This window comes from Macadamia integrifolia, chromosome 6 (assembly GCF_013358625.1).
Source record: "Macadamia integrifolia cultivar HAES 741 chromosome 6, SCU_Mint_v3, whole genome shotgun sequence".
NCBI classification, from domain to species: Eukaryota; Viridiplantae; Streptophyta; class Magnoliopsida; order Proteales; family Proteaceae; genus Macadamia; species Macadamia integrifolia.
In genome coordinates, this window is record NC_056562.1 from 34,277,125 (window position 1) to 34,301,320 (window position 24,196).

General features: G+C 37.0%; 2 protein-coding genes and 1 long non-coding RNA gene across 6 annotated transcripts; 2 read left to right on the plus strand and 1 right to left on the minus strand.

The window, feature by feature from the left end:
- Positions 1–362: 362 nt before the first annotated feature.
- On the plus strand, positions 363–8,393 carry LOC122081932. Of its 3 annotated transcripts, XM_042649356.1 has the most exons (10): positions 363–557; positions 1,936–2,181; positions 2,552–2,688; positions 2,906–2,950; positions 3,047–3,100; positions 5,312–5,416; positions 5,526–5,732; positions 5,814–5,899; positions 6,680–7,743; positions 7,829–8,393. In XM_042649356.1, exons 2-10 carry the CDS (start codon positions 1,980–1,982, stop codon positions 8,104–8,106), a joined length of 2,178 nt encoding a protein of 725 aa, XP_042505290.1. In that variant the 5' UTR covers positions 363–557; positions 1,936–1,979; the 3' UTR covers positions 8,107–8,393. The 3 variants fall into 3 exon arrangements, with proteins under 3 accessions (XP_042505290.1, XP_042505291.1, XP_042505292.1); XM_042649357.1 differs by lacking the exon at positions 1,936–2,181; XM_042649358.1 differs by lacking the exons at positions 363–557; positions 1,936–2,181 and adding an exon at positions 3,328–3,551 and having other exon boundaries at positions 2,673–2,688.
- A 993-nt stretch (positions 8,394–9,386) lies between these two features.
- LOC122082241 lies at positions 9,387–10,049 on the plus strand. Its single transcript, XM_042649706.1, has one exon. It carries the CDS (start codon positions 9,387–9,389, stop codon positions 10,047–10,049), a length of 663 nt encoding a protein of 220 aa, XP_042505640.1.
- Positions 10,050–18,592: 8,543 nt separating this feature from the next.
- On the minus strand, positions 18,593–22,306 carry LOC122080833. Of its 2 annotated transcripts, XR_006140924.1 has the most exons (3): positions 20,712–22,302; positions 19,124–19,864; positions 18,593–19,001 (listed from the first exon to the last, which is right to left on the minus strand). It is a non-coding gene; the product is annotated as an uncharacterized LOC122080833 (long non-coding RNA). The 2 variants fall into 2 exon arrangements; XR_006140923.1 differs by having other exon boundaries at positions 18,593–19,864; positions 20,712–22,306.
- Positions 22,307–24,196: the final 1,890 nt, after the last annotated feature.

Sequence of the window (24,196 nt, forward strand, 5' to 3'; positions counted from 1 at the left end):
TGGGAAAAAGGAAATGTACGTTGATAAACATTAAAATTTTGAAATGACTTACATCGTATAATATTTACGTATAGGTAGGCAAATGGAAGAATGGTCATGATGTTTGGATGCCATTTAAAGGGTTGAGATCACTCTGACCATTGACTTCCTTAGCTGGACTGCTGACTAGAAAAGCTTTTGCCAAAAATTAATATACTATAGGAAAAGAGTATTAATTTTTAAAAATACAAGGGAGGAAAGAGTAAAATGTAGAGGAGGAAATTGTAATAAGAACAAAATACAGAGGAGGGATGTAATTTGAAAAATCTTTTTGATGTGGAAAAATGTCCCTTTCGCCTTTTTATTTCGTCGATCCTTTGCACTTACCCTATGGTTTTATACTTCCCACGTCCGAAACTCTCTTTTCGGATCGAGATTTTGGCAATAACTATTTTTTTTTTCGTTTTCCGACCGATTCCGTCTGTACTGGTTTTTATTCTCTTCTCTGAATTACTCGTATCATTTGCAGCTTCGGCGAATCATCTCCTCTCTTTGAATCGATCTTTCAAGCTTCGTTGGTACGTATACCGCCCTCTCGTCTCCGTCTCTTTCCCTGTTTGTTTTATTATCTGGTGGAGATAAAAGATCTCATGCAACAATACCATGGCGAGAAACACTGGCAATTTTTTTGATTCTTCTTATTGTTTGATTTAGTTCGGTTATGATACGATCCATTCTTTTTCTGGTTTTGATTACTTTCCTGCTCGCCTATATTGAGTTTGACAAGTATTGGGTACACTGGAGTCTCACAAATTGTAATCGAGATATTGGAATAATTATTTAGATTTTTCTTCATTTTTGTTTTATTAATTGAATTCTGATGGGTTTGAAGGCGAAAGAGCAGTCCTTTTTCATCCCATGAGCGACATTTACTGTGAGTTTCTCTATCAGTTCAGTTGATTCTCGGATAGGAATGTTTATTATGGTGAACCTCCTGGTTGTGAAAAATGTGGATCAGGGAATGTACTGAGCCAACGGTACTAAATTTCTTAGTTCAAGGTGGTCGAAATGGTCGTTTTGATTTCTTTAAGAAAAATTTAAATTTTTGTAACCCAATACATTTCTAGACATTTTCCCTTTGAAACAGGTATCGGCCCAAAAGCTTCTTGGCCATTTTTTGATTAGGGACCAGACACCTATAGGCTATAGGTAACAAGGACAAGCAGGGTTCTTAGTGCCTGGCATAGGGTACAATTGCAGTGAAATGTATACAAGATTATATAAACAGAATTGCTGGTTTCTGACATGAACTAAGAAACAGGAGGGAGTACCGATGGCAAAATCTTATATCGTTAAGTGTCCCTATTACATAATAAGTTCAAAGACGGTGCAGTGGATGGCAAAATCTTATATCGACTACATGCTGGCAAACTTATTTTCAGACTAAATTCAATAGAACAGGATACCTAGCCTAAGTGACAGAGACAATCAGAAAATGATTCCCTATATCATTGAATGCCTAAGAATCTGTCTAAATTTGTTGGGCATGCCATATCTCAGTTGGTAGTTGGTACTTATATGCTGTTATCTATAGGATACAGGCATACAGCATGCCATGTGGTTATCAGAAGGGAATGTGATGTGTTAGGTTTTAACATATTTAAGCCTTTGCTGGTATCCTTAGTAAGCTTTCTGGTTCACCTGGTGTCCTTATAAACAAATTCTTCTTGTACAGACACACCATAGTATAGAAAGAATCTTTTTTCCTGTTAAAACATCAAGAATCAAGCGCTAGTCAAGCAAAATGCCAGATGCATTTCTACGTTTGATTTAAGAATCACCTGTCTCTCTTGGAAACATCAAGGGTTCAAATTTTCTCATGTGACATTACTTGCATGACTTAAGTTTAGAATGCGATTGTTGTGATCATTCTATTTTGCTTTTCTATGTGAGCAGGGGACCTTGTGAGAGCTCATATTAAATTTTGCTCAAAACCATAGATGCCAGCAGCAAAACTAAGGCTCTGTAGCACTCCCCATGCAATGATGTCTGAGAAGAAGGCAGGGAAATTGGAGGAAGGAAATGATTCCCTTGACAATTTTTTCAGACACGCAATAGGAAAAGAACCTTTTCTTCCTTTTTCAAGGGCTGGTGACAGCCCAGTTCAGTGGATTCAATTACTTAACGCTTTAGACCAGAAAGGTACTAACACACTCTCTAAAGGTCCAAAGGTTAACAACTTGGTAGAAGGGAAGGAGCATCATTTGGAGCATTGTAATGGGATTAGTTCATATTCATTTGATACTAATGGGGTTAAGGAATCTGTTCACCCTATAAAAAGCAGTGGAGTTCCCATTAAAGGGATAAAAAGTGTGTCTGAACACTTGCAAACTCCCTAAATCTCTCAGGCTGTTGTTGCCTTTGGCCAGGCAGCTGCTAAGGCCAATGGTGAGCGTGAAATTATATGTCAAGTGTCTAAGCAGGTATATGGGTTGTAGCTAGAAATAGGTTTTGCCTCTATTTGAAGCCAAGGATTGCTGATGATTCATTTCTTCTCTTTTCTGAATGGCAGACCTCCCAGGATGGCCCTTGTTGTCTCCTTCTAAGGCGCAGATGCATAAGTGTGAGAGGTGTTCCAAGGAATTCTGTTCAACCATTAACTACCGAAGGCATATACGCGTGCATCGCCGTTCTTTGAACATTGATGTGGTATTATTGCTATCTTTCTTCATGTTGATAGTGTTTATTTATGTAATGAAGTGTTCCTGTTGCTTCGTCAAAAAGCTAAACTGTAACCGATTCCTGAAACACGAAAACCTGGCTTTGTTGGTGAGTCAAGTGTAAGACATTTTCCTTTTGCATAGGGGTAATTCTTTTTTTTAACTTCCTCATTGTTTCATATTTGATGATGGATTGGCATTTCTAGGACTCTCCCAAAAATAGAGATGTCTTGGGTGCATTCTGGGATAAGGTAATATTTTAATATCCCTTCTTCTACTTATCTCTATGTCAAAAAACTACTCATTTTTTCATTCTGCATATTGATATGCAAATGTATATTTTGTAGCTCTTGTTAGATGATGCCACAGACATTGTATCATTCAAGAATGTGATGCTGGAGGTAATTCTTTTGTTAGATATTAATTCTTGTTGTCTGTATGCTTTTATCTTTAAACCAAATTCAAATGGTTATAAAACGTGCTGCCTTACAAGAACAATGGTTTAATCAATTCTGTTGCAGGTTTTGATATTATTTCTTTCAATATTAGAAACCTGTGCAATTTCTTATCTTACCATTTGTTAAATGTGAATACTTAAATTGATGAAAACATTATTTGGCCGTTGTAGGTACAATGACCTAACGCGCGTGCGTACATCACACATGGTGTGGTGTGGGTCCCAACTGATTGTCGGTTGCTTACTAGCTAATGGTCAATACAATTCTCCTTCCTTGATTGAGGAAGGGAAATGGGAGTTGCCACCTAGGACAAGGGCCTAGGACCCATAAAAGGCTCGTTCCTCGATAGGGAAGAGCAGTTGACTCCAAAATCATGGTCTGGTCAGAGAATTGGGTAAGGGTTATAGAGGTGGGAAGGTGTTAGGCACCCACTTCGCCCTGCAAGCCGGTCTTTCTACTTTGAACATTCTCCCAAGCATGTTTGTCCTAACCCATATGCATTTCTATGTTAAACCTACTAATGTACACCACTGCGTCAAAGAATATTGCATCTTAAACCCTACATATACTTGCTTGAACTATTTATCCCAAATCGTGCACATCTAATTGCAAAAATTGACAACTTGCGAAGCTAATTAACTCTAAACATGCTTTATCTAATTATTAATTAATTAACTAATAGTAATATAATTAATTAATCATAAATATGTTTATCTAATTAACTAAGATTAAGCTAATTACACTACACTACATTATACTACACTATATTATGCTACACTACGCTAACTAAAGAAGAGAGAGAAGAAATTATATTTTACTTTGACCCCAAATGAAGGTCGGGACGGGAGGACCCCTTTGCTCCAAATTGCGAGCTTTTATCTCCCAGCTCAAGGGGGAGTGTCTCTCTCTTGGTAAGACTCGACTATGGGAAGGGGCGTTAGCCCAAGTGAAATTTCCCTGGTATTTGGGTCCTCCAGTCACTCCAAATTCAGATCCTTCACGCCAAATTTGAACTACTCTTGGTCTGTTTTGAAACGACAAGGGGGAAGGGGGGTGGCTATTTATAAGGGTTTCTGAATGAGGAAAGGGCCATTTTTGGCCAAGGTGAGATTATTCCCAATATGTCCATGCGGATCTATAAGAGCACCAAAATAGACATGCGGATCCACATGAGCCTTTTGGGGTTCCTACAAAGGTAGCAGCGTCGGATTGCTTAAAGGAATCTTTCTTCCATTAATCTTAATTTTTTATCTGTTTATTTGATTTTGACGTGTGATATGTTATTTAAAATCTTGGTCCGAGCACTATCCAATGATGTGGGACATGAGTATGGCTTGGGCCAACAATTTTGCCAGAAAAAATTCAACTATAGGTGACATTTGCTAGGCAATGGGGGGGGGCGAGAATCGGTGCCCGATTTATGTCATTCTCACAACATTGTGTAATGCTCGGTTCTTACATGATAAAATCACTTATCATCATTGAAATCAGTTTTGAAAACCATTTTACCAATAAAAGCTTGTGAATGTAGTTAGGTCCCCTTCCCATAAGTGGCCATAAGTTGAGTCTTTCCTTGAGAGAGATATTGAGATAACCATCCTATTGTCATCATTGCTCGAGGGTGTGTGACAAAATGAGGTGTGTACAACTGTGGACGGTGATATGGTTCTTCCTCTTTTGAAATTACCTTTTGCCTTACCTTAAGATTGGGATTCTTCTTGTATAAACTTAATTTCCCAAATGTCCTTATTGCATTTCTCTGTGGTGTTAACAACTTTTGTTAAAGGAATTAAGATAGATCAACTGCAATAATATCCGGGGTTTAAGAAATTGTGCCTGCCCAAAACTGAAGAAAAGAAAAATAGAGAGATTCATTTAGGACTTGCTATTCCTTGCTTCATAAAGTCACATCTAACTTCCTAACAACTCTTAGATCCTAGAACGAACAGCGGTTTTTTAATAGAACAGCAATCAAAATTAAGCTTGAAAAATCAGATTGATATAGGGCCCAATGGTAGCTTTTAAACATAAGAAAGTACTGAACACAGTTTAGAAGAACATTATGATGCCAGATTTACTGTTTTTATCTCTAATCTTCTGTTTTTATTTTTTATCTATGAATGATGTTATGTTTTGGCATAATGTACATTTTAGGATGTTCCTGGATCTTCTATTATAAGAGCACTGACATCACTTGTCCGGAAACCTGGGTTTTCTTTGCTGCCACAAGTTTATATAAAGGCTGGAGCAGCACTTCTGGTAATGAGATTCTCCCCCCCCCCTTCGTTTTAAGCTTTAGTTAGTTTTTCATTTTATCATTATTCAATATACCTTGAGAAGATCTCAGACATGCCTCTACTTTCTGAAGGATGTTGTCCAATGTAGACCGTCCAGGTTTCCTATTTCTTCCCAAGAACTGTTCAGTATCCTTGATGATGCAAGTGAAAAAACCTTCTTGTGTGCTGGCACAGCCATATCAATGCAGAAATTTGTATTTGATGGTGAAGCTGCAAAGATTGGTCTTGAGATGAAGAATCTAGTTGCTTGCACTAGCTTCCTGGTGGAGCAGAAACTGGTACTCTCCACGCCCTCTTCCCCCTCCCCATTTGTATTACTGATCTTAAACTTGTTATGTTTAAACTATTTCCTTGCAAAGGTTACAGCATGGCTCGCTGATAAGGATGCAGAAGCCTTGAGGTGTCATAAGTTGCTTGTAGAGGAAGAGGAAGCTGCCCGGAGAAGGTACATTCATGTTGAATCAATATCATGACTAGGTTCATGGATCAGCAACCAGATATCTGGTCCAAATTTTGCATGGTTTACGAGGTTTGGTGTAATGTGCAAAATATTGAAATTCACTAACATAATTATTAGAAAATGTTGGAGCTAGTTCCAACTTCCAATGAATATGTTAATCATGTAATCCTTGTGGTGGCCTCTTATGAGAATTTTCCAAATGAAACTTAAAATATGCGTGATGATGTGTGAGGCTAGATTTTGGCTGTAGCTCTATGAGTGATTTTTGATTGTATGCCACTTTTTGGAAGGGCTTGTTGCCTTTTTCTGGTGGTGTTGAGCTCGTGTTACTGCATCGTTATAAAAATAGAGGACTAGACCAGCCTTTTGGCTAGATTGGAGCACTTGATATGCTTTTATTGCAAATCTCCTAAAATCTGGTTCCAAACTCTTCACTGCGATCCTGGTTTCTACCGGAATTTCTAAACCCTATCCTTTAGTGATTTAGATTCCATCAGGAGCTGTATGAATATTTTCAATTTTACTAAGTCGAGTTGCAGTACATTGTACCAATGATCAGGTTGACACATGTTAACAAGTTCTATAGTATTTTTCAGAAAATGGCATTGTTTTTAACTGAATAGATCCATGCAGTTCAATAGGCTATACCACTGACAGAATTGCCCACTGTTATGCGTTTATAGGACTGATTTAGCTTTTATGCTTCAGAACTGACCAACCCCCACCCTCTTTTTTTTTTCTTTTGTGGTTTTTCTTTCCCCGAAGGCAAGCTGAGCTCTTGGAAAGGAGACGGCTGAAGAAGCTTAGGCAGAAGGAGCAGAAATCAAGAGAGCAAACTGAGGGGGACAAGGAAGATTCTAGGGATGGTTCTCCTGATGCCTTGTATGACGTAGTTTCTCCCACGGAGAAGAAGACCATCCCCGAGGCTGCCCCTAACCTACATTCTCAGGAAGGACAGTTAGGTCCTGTTTCATCATTCCTTGAGCCAGTTGGACATCTAAGATATGATGTGGAAGCAGACACTGGATGTCAGACTTGGTTTAGTGGTCCTGACGTTGAGATCACTTCTCATAACAGGAGCTCAGATAATTATCAAACTGCTGACCCACAAATGCAGCAGAGAGGTGGCTGGTGGCAACCAATAGTTGCTCAAAGGCAGTTTTCGAAACCACAGAGAGGCATGCCAATTGGTTTACATTCAGCCCAGAATGCATTGAAATTGGGAGCTGTGCAGAAGCATGGAACTTACAGGGAACAGAGAACTGCTTCTATGGCCAATGGCCAAAAAGTATGGACCCGGAAAACCAAGCCCGAAGTGGGAGAGGATTTGAGGTCCAGAATACGAAGAGAATTGGTAGACCAATCAGATAATAATGATAACTGTGAGTTGTTGATAGGTTCCATCTCTGTTACACTCGGGGATTGTAGTACCATGTGTCAGGTTGATACCACAGTTGCTGCTCTTGATCAGTGCATGACAGAATATGTACCACCAAGGCGGAACCACATCGTTGAGAAGCCCATTAAGCCTGACTCAGGCCAAGGGGGTACAAACCAGCAGATGGCCAAGCTTTGGAGGCTAGTGGGAAGGCATGAACTTGGTGATTCCATGCATTTTCAGGGTGATAAGAGAGAAGATGAAGTGAGTGTGACTTCTGGCCTTTTCACAAACCAAAATCCCTCCAATGAGAGTTATCTGGCCCATTGTTCCATGGATGATGATAGCTCTGGGAGTATAAGAGATTCTCCCATGTTGCTGGAAGGCAATGCAAGTTCAAGAAGGCCGAAGTTGTTCTCCCGTCGTGCTGCAGAAGCTTTTCTTGTTCAGAGTAAGAATGTTCATTTTTCTTGTCCTACTTGTTGATCTCTCAAACAGTCCTGCATATTGGGTCTAATTTGCTAAACTGCTTATAGGATGGCAGGAGGTTATTGCTGCAGATCACGTGAAACTTGTATTATGTTCAGAAAATGAACCTCCTGACTTCATGGATAGCCATGAAAATGTGTTAACACCATCGCAGTTCTCATCAGACGGTTGCAAACGCAACATCCTGGGGAATGCCGAGAACTGGCTGGTGGGAGTGGGTCCTTTTGAGCCCATCACTACAGGAGCTGCTAAAACCAAGTGCAAAGGGAAGCAAGAAAATGGTTATAGACTGAAGTATATACCAAAAAAGAGAAATTGTACTTGAGTCAGTATTTTTTACTAGTGTGCATTTTCCCATCACACCCTAAATTCTTAGCAGAGTTCCAATTTTAGCAGAAGTCTTCTGTCTTAAGAAGAGAGGGAAACCAAAAAAGAAAAGTTCAGGAGGATAATCTTTTGGATACCATTTAAATTTTCTTTTATCCTTCTATTTTTGGGTCTGGTAAGTGGTAGCTGATTTTTGTCTTCTCTCCCTTCTTTTTCGTGATGAAATTTTTTCTGATGTAATGATTTTTTACTTCTCAGTGTTATTGATGATCTTGCGTTTATGCTTCTTTGTCTGTTCTTAGGATATTAAGTACAATGCAACTTGATCATGACTGGGTTACTTTCAATTGGGAGCTAATATCATTGATAGGCTGGCATGATCGCTTTGGTCTTCACTGGAGTGTATTACCTTGCTAAGGCTAAGGGTGCAACCTTGCCAATCAGGAGACAGGACTAGGTTTTTGAAAACCTTTGTCCAGCCCAGGGTCCCTAACACGGCTTACTCCAAGCTTGGCCATTGGAATCCCAATCCTGGCCCTGCACAGGCACCAAAATTTTCAAAATTTTCAGGTGGTTTCATTCTCACTTGGCTAACTCTGCATCCCCTAGTTAAGGCAGTTCATTCACTCAAGGTTCAAATTATTGGAATTGGCAATGATATTGGTCTCAGCGGATTCTGGTTCAAGCGGAATCGATCTGAACCTTAGAAATTCAGAAGGGATCAGCTTGAATTTGGATCGGGCTCCGCCGATTTCAATCAGAGTCGGCCGATTCTGCCCCCACTAGAGATTGTTAAGTAAAGCTCATTGCAATGGTGACCCCATAACTTCTATCTGCAACTTTGTGCTCGTGGTGAATTATAGACCAAACACATAAACGCACGATACATCTTCTCATCTCAGATTGTGTGGTAATCAAAAAATCTTTTCCCTTTTATTTTTCCATATTTGATTGGTTAACTGAAAACTCCATCACCTTCTTCCAGCCATTTGGGACTCTCACTTCTCCTTCCTGCCAATCCAAAATTCATAATCTTCTTTCGAAGAAGAAAATGAGGAGAGAGCTCCCAATTAACACCTCCTAGATCGTCACTGTGTAGAGCAAAATTCCAAGAAATCAATTTTCACTTCCTCCCAAACCTTCTTCCAGTTACCACTGATATCTCCCAGTCCCAGGAATTCCAAGAAGAGAACCCAACTGCCATCAAACTAGAAACAGGAAACCAAACAAAACCCATATCGAATTGAAAATTGAATCTTTCTCCCACTGCTACTCAACATGTCTGGGGGAGTATTGCAAAACGGGAGCATCCGCAGAGGTTTCCTGTCATTCCGACAACTCAGTGCTCTCGCCGTCATCGTCATCTTCCCTGCAAGTGGAATGGTAAGCTTTAAAGACGTGGCATTCACACTCTTCTCCCCTGTCTACGTGCTCTTCCTCTCCAAGGTAGCCTTCCCTGTTCTTGATCCTTCCACAGACCCCCGAGTCTTCGGCCAGAAAATTAATAAGTTCCTGAGTCTCTACGTCCCCTTCACAGCCTTGATTGGGCTTATTCTCCCAATTGGTTACATCGTTGAGGGGATCTTGGGAGGCGACAAGGAAGGAATTAAAGCAGCTGCTGCCCACTTCTTCCTTCTATGCAGTCAAGTTTTCATGGAAGGTCTAACATTTCATGCCGGTTTCTCGATTCCGATCTTTGCTTTTGTGCCTGTGTTCTACAATTCGAGGAGGATCTTCACGATTGTGGATTGGCTGAGGGCTGAGATGGGGAAGACGGTGAATGCCGAGTTGAGTACTTCGGCGGCGAGGAGAGTTTACTTTGGGAGAGCGCTTGCAGTTGCTAGTCTGCTGTTATGGTGCTTCAATCTGTTTGGTTTCTTATTGCCCGTCTTTCTCCCCAGAGCTTTTAAGAGATATTACGGTTATAAGGAGAAGGTTTGAAGAAGCTGTTCTTTCTTATAATCTTTCTGTGCTCCAATAAGATGTATTTATATTTTGTAATCTTACCTACCCACCCTTCATGGTTTCTGTTTTCAAACTTCAAAGCAGTTGTCTTTCTTGGTTAGCTTCTTTCTCTTCTTGTTCTTGTTTTGGGAACAAGGGAGAGAGAGCGGGTTGCAGCCTGTGGCTACCGTTTCCTTATAACAAGTTTAGTTTCAGTAATAGTTGAAATCGTTCTAGTGCATTAAGGGTCAGCAGTGAACAAAGTGGTAAAGTAGAGAGAGAAGTGTACAAGCGAATAAAAAACTCTCCACTTTGGATTAGGTGCCTGGCAATCCACACTTGTAATCAACTCAGTTTCGAATGTAAATTCCCGTATAATACGTTGATTTTTGCCATATTCGGACGTTTCAATAAAAAAGTTATAATTTTATGTAGCAATTTAAATAATCCATATTATATGTAGATTTTATATGTACTTGTATTATATGCGTTTAAAATGCGTACAATACTTAAATGTGTATAATACGCTTTATTCTTATCAATACATTTAGTTTGAAAAAAAAATAAAAACTCAACCCCAAAAGTCAAAACAACACTTCTCCCTTTTTGTTGGTTTTTCGATTTTGAGAAAAATGTGGATGACAAGCATCTCCCTTTCTTATGTTATTAATTCCAACCCCTCCTTCTTATACCTTTCATTAAATTTCATTTCAAGCTTATCCTAAGTCTATTAATCATGAACTTTATATGTCCACACTCTTGTTTCTATCCATTAGCCCATAAAGTCTACTTAATTATAATTTTGTCACTCAATTTAAAATCTTACTTTAATTACGAATCTACCGTTAGTTATTACGATTGAATTATTGAATATCTGAATAGATCAATAGGCGATTTGATTTTGATTTTAGAATACGAATCCACATTAGTAGGGGTTACTGTGGATTTTCATGTTTCATAAGATAATATTAATAATGATTTTTTAATTTATTAAATAGTTATCCGTATGTTATTATTATTATTATATAATAGAAAGTGGTTGATGGATCACCTATCAACATTGGTTATGATAGATTTGATTAAACTTTATTAACATTAGATGTAAAACAAAAAAAAAAAAAAAATTTGAGAAATGATCCCAATTGGAAAGCGAGATTGAATTTAGGTGTTCATGAGAGCATGGGATATTAGAATTTAATTGTAAACAATCAATTTTAGTTCATTCTTAATAAAAAAAATAAACCCGTATTTTTGCTCTCGAAATTTTACGTAGTAATCGTATTAAACACGTACCGTATAATTGTAGTGCATGTTTTATTGTGCCGAATTTCTGAAAAGTATTATTTCTGTATGACCCGTTTAATTATTGTATGTATCCATTCTTGTATTATTGCCGTACCCGAACTTACTAACTATGGTCTGTTGTAAGAAGAGAGATAGTTAGTGGATTATAAGTATGAGTCAAGCACCATACGAGAATAGCTATGATACGAGGACTTGATTCGGACTCAAAACTCTCAGTTGCCTAGCAAAACTCCAGCAACAGTTTTAATTGGTAAAAAATAATTTGATTGCACTTGATATGGCTAATCCGTATCGGTATCAATGTTAATGGCATGATATCAGTGTTAACAAGGCCAATATGATATCATTAACATTCAAACCGACACAGATTAACAAGGTTTTCATGGTGGAAAAAGTTTCTTTTACAAGTTAGTAGAAGGGTCAGAAAGGTCACATTTTAAGTTAAAAATGTTAAATACTAATGTTATGGTTACAGGACGTTATGAATATTTTTAGGGATTGTACAAGAAAAAACCCATTTTTTAAAACCATAATCAATATCAAAAGTTAATGAATCGGCCTGGATAATCAGATAAAATCCCGCAATTCTAATCCAACGACTTAAAAAGTGTCCCTCGTAAGATTCTTAAATGGGTGATGTAATAGAAAACCTCATCCTAAATTTTTACTAAAATATTCACATCATTAAGTTAAACTAATATTTTAATAATACCCACTTTACCCTTCAATGTTGTTAAAAGACTATTTTCACCCTTTCAACCACAAAAGCCTGATATACATGGAGACTTCCCACTTCAACATACTCCTTGCATCTCTATCTTATCCAACAAAAGATAAATGGCAAACTTAGGCTATCGACACAAAACTCCGGTGATGTTCGAGTGATAACCAATGCTAATTGATTAACTTCAAGCGTCAAAACCCCCTCCTTTGAACTTGGAAGACTCGTGGTTGGAGCAATCTAAAATTGACAATGTCTGAGTGATGATCAGCGATTTTTGAGTTATTCTCTTAACCAAAGCTAATTGAGCACCTTTGTAGACCAATGGTAGTCTTATCCCCTTGAATCCTTTCCTTATTTGTCTTCAATCATGGTGATTAGGTCTAGGGTTTTCAGAAAAAAAAAAAGAGGGTAACACAGAAGGGGCATTAGATTCTAATTTTTTTTTTTCAATCATGACCTTAACACAAGGTCAAGCTAAGGGAACATACCCTGCTTGTCCTTGTTGGAATTCATCTGTGTTGGATCCCAACTTCATACAAGGCATTTCAAAAACTGGAAATTTGAAAGTTCTTAGGAATTTGTCCAGCTTTATGGCATATGGTTGCCTTCGTTGTCACCTAATTACTACCTCACCTTCATCAGAGATGGTGACTACATTTATTTCACAATACTTAGGTTTTCACTACCCTAATTTTCTCTTTTCAATTTGGGGGAAAATGACTTTAAGAAACAATAGGGTTAAAACAGGTATTTGATTTGTGGTCGAATTACATAAGGTTAAAATCGTCTTTTACAATTCAAAATAACCCCACACTAACAACGTCATTTGACGGTAGGAGTATATAATTTTTAAAAACACAAGGGAGGGATGTAAATATTGCTTCTTCTTTTTTTTTTTAATAATAAGAAGTTGGGAGTCTTTACACTTAGCCTATATTTACTGTAGCTCCCCTACCTTAAACTCTGTTTTTGATTCCCCCAATAAAGTTAACTTCTATCCTCCCTTCTCTCCTAATGCTCTAAAATCCCTAAAATACCCCTCTGTCCAGGTAAGCCTATGCCCCTAACTAACTGGCCCCATCACACCTTGTCCTCCCTACCTCATCCCTTTATGCAACTCCTAGTTTACCCCTCAGGGCAACTCCCCTAGAGCTCACCTTATCCCCTCTAATTGGATCCCCACTCTTGCACTCTTGTCCCTATCCTAGGTCTTGGCCACTTTATTTTTTGTCTCATCCGCGAATTTCATGGTGAGACGGGGCAGCATGGTCCTTTTGCCCTATGTTGTGTCTAGGCATGCAAACGCAAGCAGGTAACGTTCTTTCTCCCTAAAAATTAATGATTTAGAAAAATATATAATCCATGTGTATTCCCCTTCCCCTCAAGGAGCCTTTTTCTATAATTTTTATATTGTCCTCTTTGTTTGTTCCTAAGCATGCCATCCCAGCATATTGATCGGATTTATGACTCCTCAATGGTCAAAATCTTATGTATTGATACCTCAAAGACTACCAAAAAAATAAAAATACTGATCTAATTTCCACACTGGAAGAAAGAGAGATTATAGGGGAACCGTCAATTAGAAAATTATGCATGTCTCACATAGGGGTGTCAATTAGTGGCCCGACCCGACTAAACCGATCGGGACCGACTGTTTATAGACCGGCCCGGCCCGGACCGTTTATTAAATGTGTCGGGCTTGAGCCCGGCCCGTTTATAAATGGTCGGTCTCGGTTTTGCTACTTGGACCGTCGGGCGCCCGACCGAGACCGACCGAATAACGCCCGACCGAGACCGGCCTATTGTGCACCGACTTGGCCCGACCCTTTAATGATTGTAAAATACCTATTTTACCCCCCAAATTAAAGAATAAAAACTAAAAAGTAAAGACATGTTCACATTTTAAATAATGGTTATATTTGGTATCATTTATTGATTTATTGTCATTTTTTTGGGCTTGCATGAGTGGGCCGGAATATAATAATACATTTCAAAGAGGGCCCGTTTAAAAACCGGTTAAAGCCCGTTTAACATTAAACATGTCCGTAGCCCGGTTAAGGCCCGATTAAAGCCCGATTAAGGTAGCCCGATTATAGATCAAGACCGACCGACCGAATATAAAGTGTACCATGCCCTCAATAACTAAGCCCGATTAGTTAAATGGGCAGACACGGTGTAGCCTTTGAAGGTCTTCAAGCCCGATTAAGCCCGATCGAAACCGAACCAGCCCGACCGGTTGACACCCCTAGTCCCACACCATGTGCTGCCTAGATCTTACCGGGTCACCATATACACAACATGTAAGGTAGAAATCAATCCTGACCTTAATCTGTCCAGCTAAGAATTTTCATGATGTCTCACATGCCCATGCATTAAATAAATGCTCTGATATGGAATTGTCACTGATCAATCAATTTGATTCACACCTATTCATTCCCATTTATGACCAAGTTCAACCGAGTTTTACCGATTCAAATAGAATACCCTGCTTCCGGGACAACCATTTTGCTTGGGAGGTTTGGTTGGGATTGCAATTATAAGCTATCTTCCAATTTAAAGCTCCCTAGTAATGGGTCGACCAGTTTAGAATTTGGTTGTTCGGAATATAGTGAGGATCGGAGATGGGCTGGCTAGTTTAGATATTTTCTGTTTTACAGATTACAGTTGGGAGATGGGAGGTTGAAAGAGAATCAATAATTTTATCAGNAAAAAAAAAAAAAAAAACTCAACCTCAAAAGTTAAAACGACACTTCTCCCTTTTCGTTGGTTTTTCGATTTTGAGAAAAATGTGAATGACAAACATCTCCCTTTCTTATGTTATTAATTCCAACCCTCCTTATACCTTTCATTAAATTTCATTTCAAGCTTATCCTAAGTCTATTAATCATGAACTTTATATCTCCACACTCTTGTTTCTATCCATTAGCCTATAAAGTCTACTTAATTATAATTTTTTCATTCAATTTAAAATCTTACCTTAATTACGAATCTACCGTTGGTTATTACGATTGAATTATTGAATATCTGAATAGATCAATAGGCGATTTGATTTTGATTTTAGAATACGAATCCACATCAGTAGGGGTTACTGTGTTATTCGTATGTTATTATTATTATTATTATTATTATTATTATTATTATTATTATTATTATTTTGATAAATATATGCTATTACTTACTATGATAGAAAGTGGTTGATGGATCACCTATCAACATTGGTTATGATATACTTGATTAAACTTTATTAATATTAGATGTAAAACAAAAAAAAAAAAAAAATTGAGAAATGATCCCAATTGGAAAGCGAGATTGAATTTAGGTGTTCATGAGAGCATGAGATATTAAAATTTAGTTGTAAACAATCAATTTTAGTTCATTATTAATAAAAAAATAAACCTGTATTTTTGCTCCCGGAAGTTTTCGTAGCAATCGTATTAAACACGTACCTTATAATTGTAGTGCACGTTTTATTGTGCCGAATTTCTGAAAAGTATTATTTCTGTATGACCCGTTTAATTATTGTATGTATGCATTCCCATATTATTGCCGTAGTCGAACTTACTAACTATGGTCTGTTGTAAGAAGAGAGATAGTTAGTGGATTACAAGTATGAGTCAAGCACCATACGAGAATAGCTATGATACTAGGACTTGATTCGGACTCAAAACTCTCAGTTGCCTAGCAAAACTCCAGCAACAGTTTTAATTGGTAAAAAATAATTTGATTGCACTTGATATGGCTAATCCGGATCGGTATCAATGTTAATGGTATGATATCAGTGTTAACAAGGCCAATATGATATCATTAACATTCAAACCGACACAGATTAACAAGGTTTTCATGGTGGAAAAAGTTTCTTTTACAAGTTAGTAGAAGGGTCAGAAAGGTCACATTTTAAGTTAAAAATGTTAACTATTAATGTCATGGTTACAGGACGTTATGAATATTTTTAGGGATTGTACAAGAAAAAACCCATTTTTTAAAACCATTATCAATATCAAAAGTTAATGAATTGGCCTGGATAATCAGATAAAATCCCGCAATTCTAATCCAACGACTTAAAAAGTGTCCCTCGTAAGATTCTTAAATGGGTGATGGAATAGAAAACGTCATCCCTAAATTTTTACTAAAATATTCACATCGTTAAGTTAAACTAATATTTTGATAATACCCACTTTACCCTTCAATGTTGTTAAAAGACTATTTTCACCCTTTCAACCACAAAAGCCTGATATACATGGAGACTTCCCACTTCAACATACTCCTTGCATCTCTATCTTATCCAACAAAAGATAAATGGCGAACTTAGGCTAACGACGCAAAACTCCGGTGATGTTCGAGTGATAACCAATGCTAATTGATTAACTTCAAGCGTCAAAACCCCCTGCTCTGAACTTGGAAGACTCATGGTTGGCGCAATCTAAAATCGACAATGTCTGAGTGATGATCGGCGATTTTTGAGTTATTCTCTTAACCAAAGCTAATTGAGCACCTTTGTAGACCAATGGTAGTCTTATCCCCTTGAATCCTTTCCTTATTTGTCTTCAATCATGGTGATTAGGTCTAGGGTTTTCAGAAAAAAAAAAAAAAGAGGGTAACACAGAAGGGGCATTAGATTCTAATTTTTTTTTTTCAATCATGACCTTAACACAAGGTCAAGGTAAGGGAACATACCCTGCTTGTCCTTGTTGTTGGAATTCATCTATGTTGGATCCCAACTTCATACAAGGCATTTCAAAAACTGGAAATTTGAAAGTTCTTAGGAATTTGTCCAGCTTTATGGCATACGGTTGCCTTCGTTGTCACTTAATCACTACCTCACCTTCATCAGAGATGGTGACTACATTTATTTCACAATACTTAGGTTTTCACTACCCTAATTTTCTCTTTTCAATTTGGGGAAAAATGACTTTAAGAAACAATAGGCAAGGATTAAAGTATCGGTATTGGTCACTGTATCGGTCGACCAAAATTAAGATACATATCGAAGGGTATCGTATAGTATCGGAGATACGCTAAGATACGCTAAAGATACATACATAAATGGTTATAAAACACCTTTTTAAACACTTTTGCATTAAAAATTTATTAAAAAAAGCTATTGATAACATGTACTATGCATAAACACTAAATTGAGGGTATCGCACTAAGAATTCAAGGTTTGTAGTTGTCCCATAAATGTAAAATCCTTGTTCAAAACCTTGATTTCCACTTTAGTTAGAAAGAAATATGACTGGCAGCAACTTGGGAACAAAAACACCTCAAAAAATCGTGTTTTTTGAAAAAATACCCATCTTGGCCATTATATGACCGTAGCGCACTGTATCGGTACATACCGATACTCACCGATATGTATCGATACTCACCGATATGTACTGATCGATACATATCGATATTCACTGATATGTACTGATACTCATCGATATGTATCAATCGATACATACAAATACTCACCGATATGTACTGATACACACCAAAACGTATATTTCACCTTGATTTTATATTTTTTATAGAGTATCAGTATGTATCAATAGTGTATTGATGCATATCAATATGTATCATAGGATATATATCGATACGAAAGGATTTTAAAATTTTCATGTATCATATCGATGTGTATCGTATCAATCGGTTAAATTTAAGATACATATCGAAGGGTATCGTATCGGTATCGGAGATACTTTAAATCATGACAATAGGGTTAAAACAGGTATTTGATTTGTGGTCGAATTACATAAGGTTAAAATCGTCTTTTACAATTCAAAATAACCCCACACTAACAACGTCATTTGACGGTAGGAGTATATAATTTTTAAAAACACAAGGGAGGGATGTAAATATTGCTTCTTCTTTTTTTTTTTAATAATAAGAAGTTGGGAGTCTTTACACTTAGCCTATATTTACTGTAGCTCCCCTACCTTAAACTCTGTTTTTGATTCCCCCAATAAAGTTAACTTCTATCCTCCCTTCTCTCCTAATGCTCTAAAATCCCTAAAATACCCCTCTGTCCAGGTAAGCCTATGCCCCTAACTAACTGGCCCCATCACACCTCGTCCTCCCTACCCCATCCCTTTATGCAACTCCTAGTTTACCCCTCAGGGCAACTCCCCTAGAGCTCACCTTATCCCCTCTAATTGGATCCCCACTCTTGCACTCTTGTCCCTATCCTAGGTCTTGGCCACTTTATTTTTTGTCTCATCCGCAAATTTCATGGTGAGACGGGGCAGCATGGTCCTTTTGCCCTATGTTGTGTCTAGGCATGCAAACGAAAGCAGGTAACGTTCTTTCTCCCTAAAAATTAATGATTTAGAAAAATATATAATCCATGTGTATTCCCCTTCCCCTCAAGGAGCCTTTTTCTATAATTTTTATATTGTCCTCTTTGTTTGTTCCTAAGCATGCCATCCCAGCATATTGATCGGATTGATGGCTCCTCAATGGTCAAAATCTTATGTATTGATACCTCAAAGACTACCAAAAAAATAAAAATACTGATCTAATTTCCACACTGGAAGAAAGAGAGATTATAGGGGAACCGTCAATTAGACAATTATGCATGTGTAGATACAAAACAGCCCCGACAACTAATGGGAGGATTGGCACAAGAATCTTCAACACAAAAATAGCATAATCTTTTCGCACCCTATGTGCCTTGACACAAAAACAAGCATTCTTTCTTCCTTCCGTATATTTTTTAACAAAGAACCAAGCATTCTTTAGCTCTTGAAAGATTCAAATTTAAAACTTTTACCATCCTTCAATGTAAGAGGCATAGGCCTTTTTGGTACTTTGTCATTTTCCTCGGTATCTTGGATTCTTGATTGCCCTTTTCCCTCTTAGAAGAGTGTTTAGTCATTAAAAATTTATTTATATGCACACCACACTAATGATGTATCATCCACATGAGCCCAAATATTACACTGCAAATAAAAGCAAAGGCTATATTACAAAAAAAAAAAAGCATTTTGATTACAATATAAAAAGGGCATAGCCACAAAAAGAGTTGGATATAATTTAACTTTGAAATTCTCTTTACACAAACCTTGGTTCTACTGTTATTTATGGGGTCGAAAGGACTTCGTGGTGGGTCAAATCTTGATATGAATCCTGAAACTTTGACATGGCCAATTCAAAGAACATACCTATCCAATGGATAGAACAGCTAAAACAGCATCCACATAAGCCTATGGGTAGAAAGTTGTGGCCTATGAAGAAAGTGATATTGCCAGCAATGATCATAAAAGATTGAAATAACCCCTAGCAATCCTTATATCATTAAGAATAATAACCAATAATTTGTTTTAAAGAAGATTAAAAATATATGCGAAGAGATAAACTAATGCTAATTCTACATTAGTTGAGCTTCTGACATGCAAAATAGGAAACTATTTATGAATTATAACCATTAAAAAAAATATATGAATCACCAACTTGGAGTTAATTCAATTTCAAGTTGTGGCTTGTATTTAGAATGTAGTATCTGAAAAAGTATCTGAAATATTAGTGTATATCATGTTGAAATTTCATTTTAAGAGAAGCAACGAAAAAAGTGAAAGGCGAAGGGATGAGTTTGGAAGAAAAAGGGAAAGGGGTGGATAAGAAATAAATAGGAAAAGGAAAGGCCCGAAGGAATGAATAGGGAAGGTGGGTAGGGAATAAAAAAGAAAAATACGGAATGAGGAAAAATGAAGATAGTAAGCTTTGAGTTAATTCAAGTGGATGTCACTCGATTTGCGAAAAACGGAACACCCATCTTCTTTACCTCTTCTTCACTTTTATTTTCCTGTTTAACAGACACAAAAGAACAAAAAGAAGGGAGTAAACAAATTAAAGGGTTACTGTTAACAAAAAATAATAATAATATATGCACATTGTTCAAACTTAAGTATAATACTATAGAAAATGCAAAAATGAATGGGTACCTGCAACTTTTGTTCGTATGGAAGTATAAGTTAGTTGGTCATCACCAAAGTTTAAACTAAAATAAAATACTAGATTTTCTACATTAGTTCAATTGGGTGTTTGTCCTCTCAAACTTATTCAGAATCTTGCAGATGTTCATGCATTAGACATGGAGAAGAGACTATTAGACATCAGATTTGCAAAATTCATACCCAAGCTAAAAAAACAACTGTAAAACAAAACTCCAAAGTTTCGATTAAAATAGAATACTAAATTTTCAAAAAATGTTCAACTTGGTGCTAGTCCTATAGAACCTATCCAGAATGTTGCAGATGATCATACATTAGACTTCGAGCAAAGACAATTAGCCATTAGATTTTTACAACTCACAGCACATGCTAAAAAACAACTTTAAAATGAAATCACATTAGGGCTTTGAGGATAAAGAAGAAGAAAGAAATAAAAGGAAAGTCATCTTAGGGTTTTGGGGGTTTCCAACAGTTTTTCATTTTCAATTTATGCCTTTTGGACAATCAAAAAACACTGCATATGGAGAAAGGCCGCTACACAAGATTAGAAAAGAAGAATTAAAAAAGGTCTCACATCTGTGACGACTCTTCTTTCTGGCCAAATATTTGAGAAAACAAGTAGGAGGGAAATTTATATACTGCGGTTTGAATGAAGGAATACAAGTTTTAAGTGAAGTTTCAGTATGTAATGTTACTCACTTTTTATAACCTTTTCCTCTCATCGATCCTTTAAAACTATACAACAAAAAATGATGCCTCATGTAACATTCCTGGTACTCTGGTAAATCGTTGATCCCATAGTATATAGCCTTCTATATTTTGCTTCTTGTGTCAAAAGCATTAGGAAATAGTTAACTCCCATCTCTTCTCTTGTTAAGCATTTGAATGTTTCTGACAAATTCCTGTTTTAGGAAAAGTCCACAACCAAATATGTCGAATAAGAAGAACAATGGTGTTTTGGCAAATCATACACTATATTACAGAAAATCATGTATCAACTACACACTAGATTAGGATGATAATTAAATGTTGTATATAACATGAATTGGCTGAACTTATCCATTCCTTATTACATATTTTAAATCATGATGTAAATTGGTTATCCCAATGCCTCGGCTTGATAATGTAGAACCGTAACAGAATAATCAAACCAGTAGCAAAATATGACTTTTTCTCGGAGTAAGAACCCAGATTAGGAGAATAGACAATAAAAGTAAATCGGACAATCGAGTTCTGTAAACAAGGTATAGATCAATTGCTGAAAATCCCAACTCAATCCAAAGGCTGGAACTGAGAATATGAATTAAATCTACTCGCATTAGGATATGGGTATTAAATCTCAGATAAAGGAATATGATGAACAATTGATTCTAAATATTGGCCATGAGCAAAATCCGATCAGAATCCAAATCAATAGTTAATTAAACAGTTTTGGTTCAGTAGAAAACAGTTGCAGTTTCCAAATTTCAAACTGTTTCATTGTCGGCTTAGTAACCGGATTGAGGAAAACAGTCCTTAAACGGTTTTGTTTGAGGAAATAAGGGTTCTTAAGCGTTCGCCTGGTTTAATTGAGAAGCAAATCCAATTTCTAACCAGAGATCAATACACAAGAAGCATAGATATGGAAATTATCAGAAAATGGTAGACTTGAAGATCAAAGGGAAAACAATTATAACCCAGAAAATACTGAACGCTTAGGCCTAAAATTTTGGTCGAGAACCAAAATTAACATGAAATGAGCTGAGATAGAGAGACTTACCAGAGGCAGAAGCCGTGCATGCCGAACCCTTTTCGACTGAGAAAGGAGTGGTTCGAGACTCTCCGAGTGGTGGCGCCGACTGCGAAAGGAGAGGTTCGAGACTCCAAGTGAAGGCGCCGATTGAGAAAGGAGTGGTTCAAGACTCTCCGATGGGAGACGCAGCACAGCAGCAGGATGCGATTTGGGAAAGAGAAAGGGAAACGAAGAGGAGAAAATGGAAACTGAAGAGGGTTAGGGCTTTTTAGGCGATGAACTCGTGTTCATACTCTTTAGGTTTAGGGTTTTGAAAGCTTGAATTTGTAATTCAGTGTTCGCTACAGCTTGTGAATAGGATCGATACACCATTTCCATTGGTTTGAGATCAAATCGCCCTGTTAGTTCCGGGAATCTTCTCAGACTGAGAAAAGTAATAACTGCTTTGAGAAGATCTCAGGTACAGACAAGGAAGAGTATATTCGTATTAAAGCTGGAAGAAGAAACTCGTAGAGGTCGAGGCAGAAGAGAAAGGGCGACATTATATAGATTTGGAAAGGTCGACATTGGGAATGGGATCCACATTAAATGTTCAATTTAAAAATCATTTTTGAATTTTTGACCGTTGTACATTTCATCCGTACCATCAATGAAAATCATTTTGACCATTGTACATTCCATCCGTCCCATCAATCCGATTCCTTAAAAACCTTGCAGTATTTCAAACTCTTTTGTTATGTTAAGGATTTAGCTATCGGTACATTTCATCCGTACCATCACAATTTTATTATGTAGGACTAAATGTTAATTGATTGATTACTTGGTTTATACATAAGTAAAAAGGATAGTAGAAATATAAATTTTATTTTTCTTATTTAATAAACTTTTAGGAGCTTTTTTGAATTCCATATGATATAAAAAAAAAAAAAGGAAAGAAGGGAAATAGAACTCTATCCAATAGTATGGGTTGCCAAGGGAAGCAAAATGAAAACCCTGCCTACAACATGGGGCAGATGGTCATTTTGCTGCAACTATCTTTAGGCTCAAGAGCGTACAACCTGGTAGGATTTTTTTTTTTTCAAAAAAAAATAAAAATAAATCATTCAGTCATCCACAATGAACCCCATATATATCAGAATAGAAAAGAGTGTGTCTATGTGGATTGCCACATTAATTATTTGAGAAAGCACATGCTGTAATCTCCACCTCTTTTTCCCTAAAACTCAAATGGGTATAATTGGACTCAATGTCCCCACTCTCTCGACGCACAGACAACAGATGGTAGTGAGATCGTTACCATTTGTGTGTTTAGTAGTGGGTCCTTCATGTATTATGACTTGCCTGTAGGTAAGAATACAAGATTCTTGCAAAAAAAAAAAAATTGGGCAAGTGAACGTTACCATAATATTAACTTTCAGGGAGAGAATTCTACTGGGCAATGGAAACAACTATGTCAATCTTCACAACATCATCATCATAATTCATTTGGTAGCCACGAGCAACAGTGAGAGCAAACAATAGGAGTCGTATCCTCTGTTAGTTAAAACGGGAACGGCAAAAAAACATTGTTCGGTATGGGCATGTTTTAAACGGATCAAAACGTGAACGGGACGATCAAAAATATGGTCAAATACGGTAAAAACGGGAAAAAAAATAAAAAACGGACAATACGTGTTTTAAACTTTTATATTTAAATAATACGGTGTCAAAAAAAGGGCAATATATAGACATAAATTGGCATAATAATTCTCTAAATACTTAGATAATAATCAAAACAAATATAGATAATATTCATTTGAAGTTTTAAACGCATATCCATTTTTAATATCCGTTTTTTTGATAGTAAAAAAACGGATACACGTTTAAAACGCGTTTAAAACTTCAAATAGTCCCGTTCCCGTTTTTTACCGGTTTTCTGTGAAAAATTCAGCAAACGGCATTTAAAACGGCAAAAAAAACGGGACGACGTTTTAAACGCGAATTAACTAACAAAGGTCGTATCTAATGGGCAATGGAAACAACTGTCAATCTTCACAACACCCCTCTTTCATGTGTCTGTGGATCTGTCAGTCAGAAAATTTCCTATCAAAAAAAAAAAAGAACAACCCAGCACACAAAACTAACTCCCGCTATTGCATGTCTGGGATGACCAAAATGGAGGTTGTTTCCAAATTTCAAACATATGACCAACATGTTGAAATAGTACAACGCAACCGTTGTGCCAAAGATAAATTAAAAACATGACACCCTCACTTCCTCCTCCTTAGACTTGATTTAACCCAACAACAACAACAATCATAACCTCTTTGGACTTGATTTAACCCAAATTTCATAATTCCTTCAACGCAGGAAAAATGGGTATGTCCTTCTCATGGTTTTAGGTATTCATATCCAAACCCCCGATGCAGAACAAAATTCAATTTCATTGGCAAGAAATTAATTTTTGTCATCA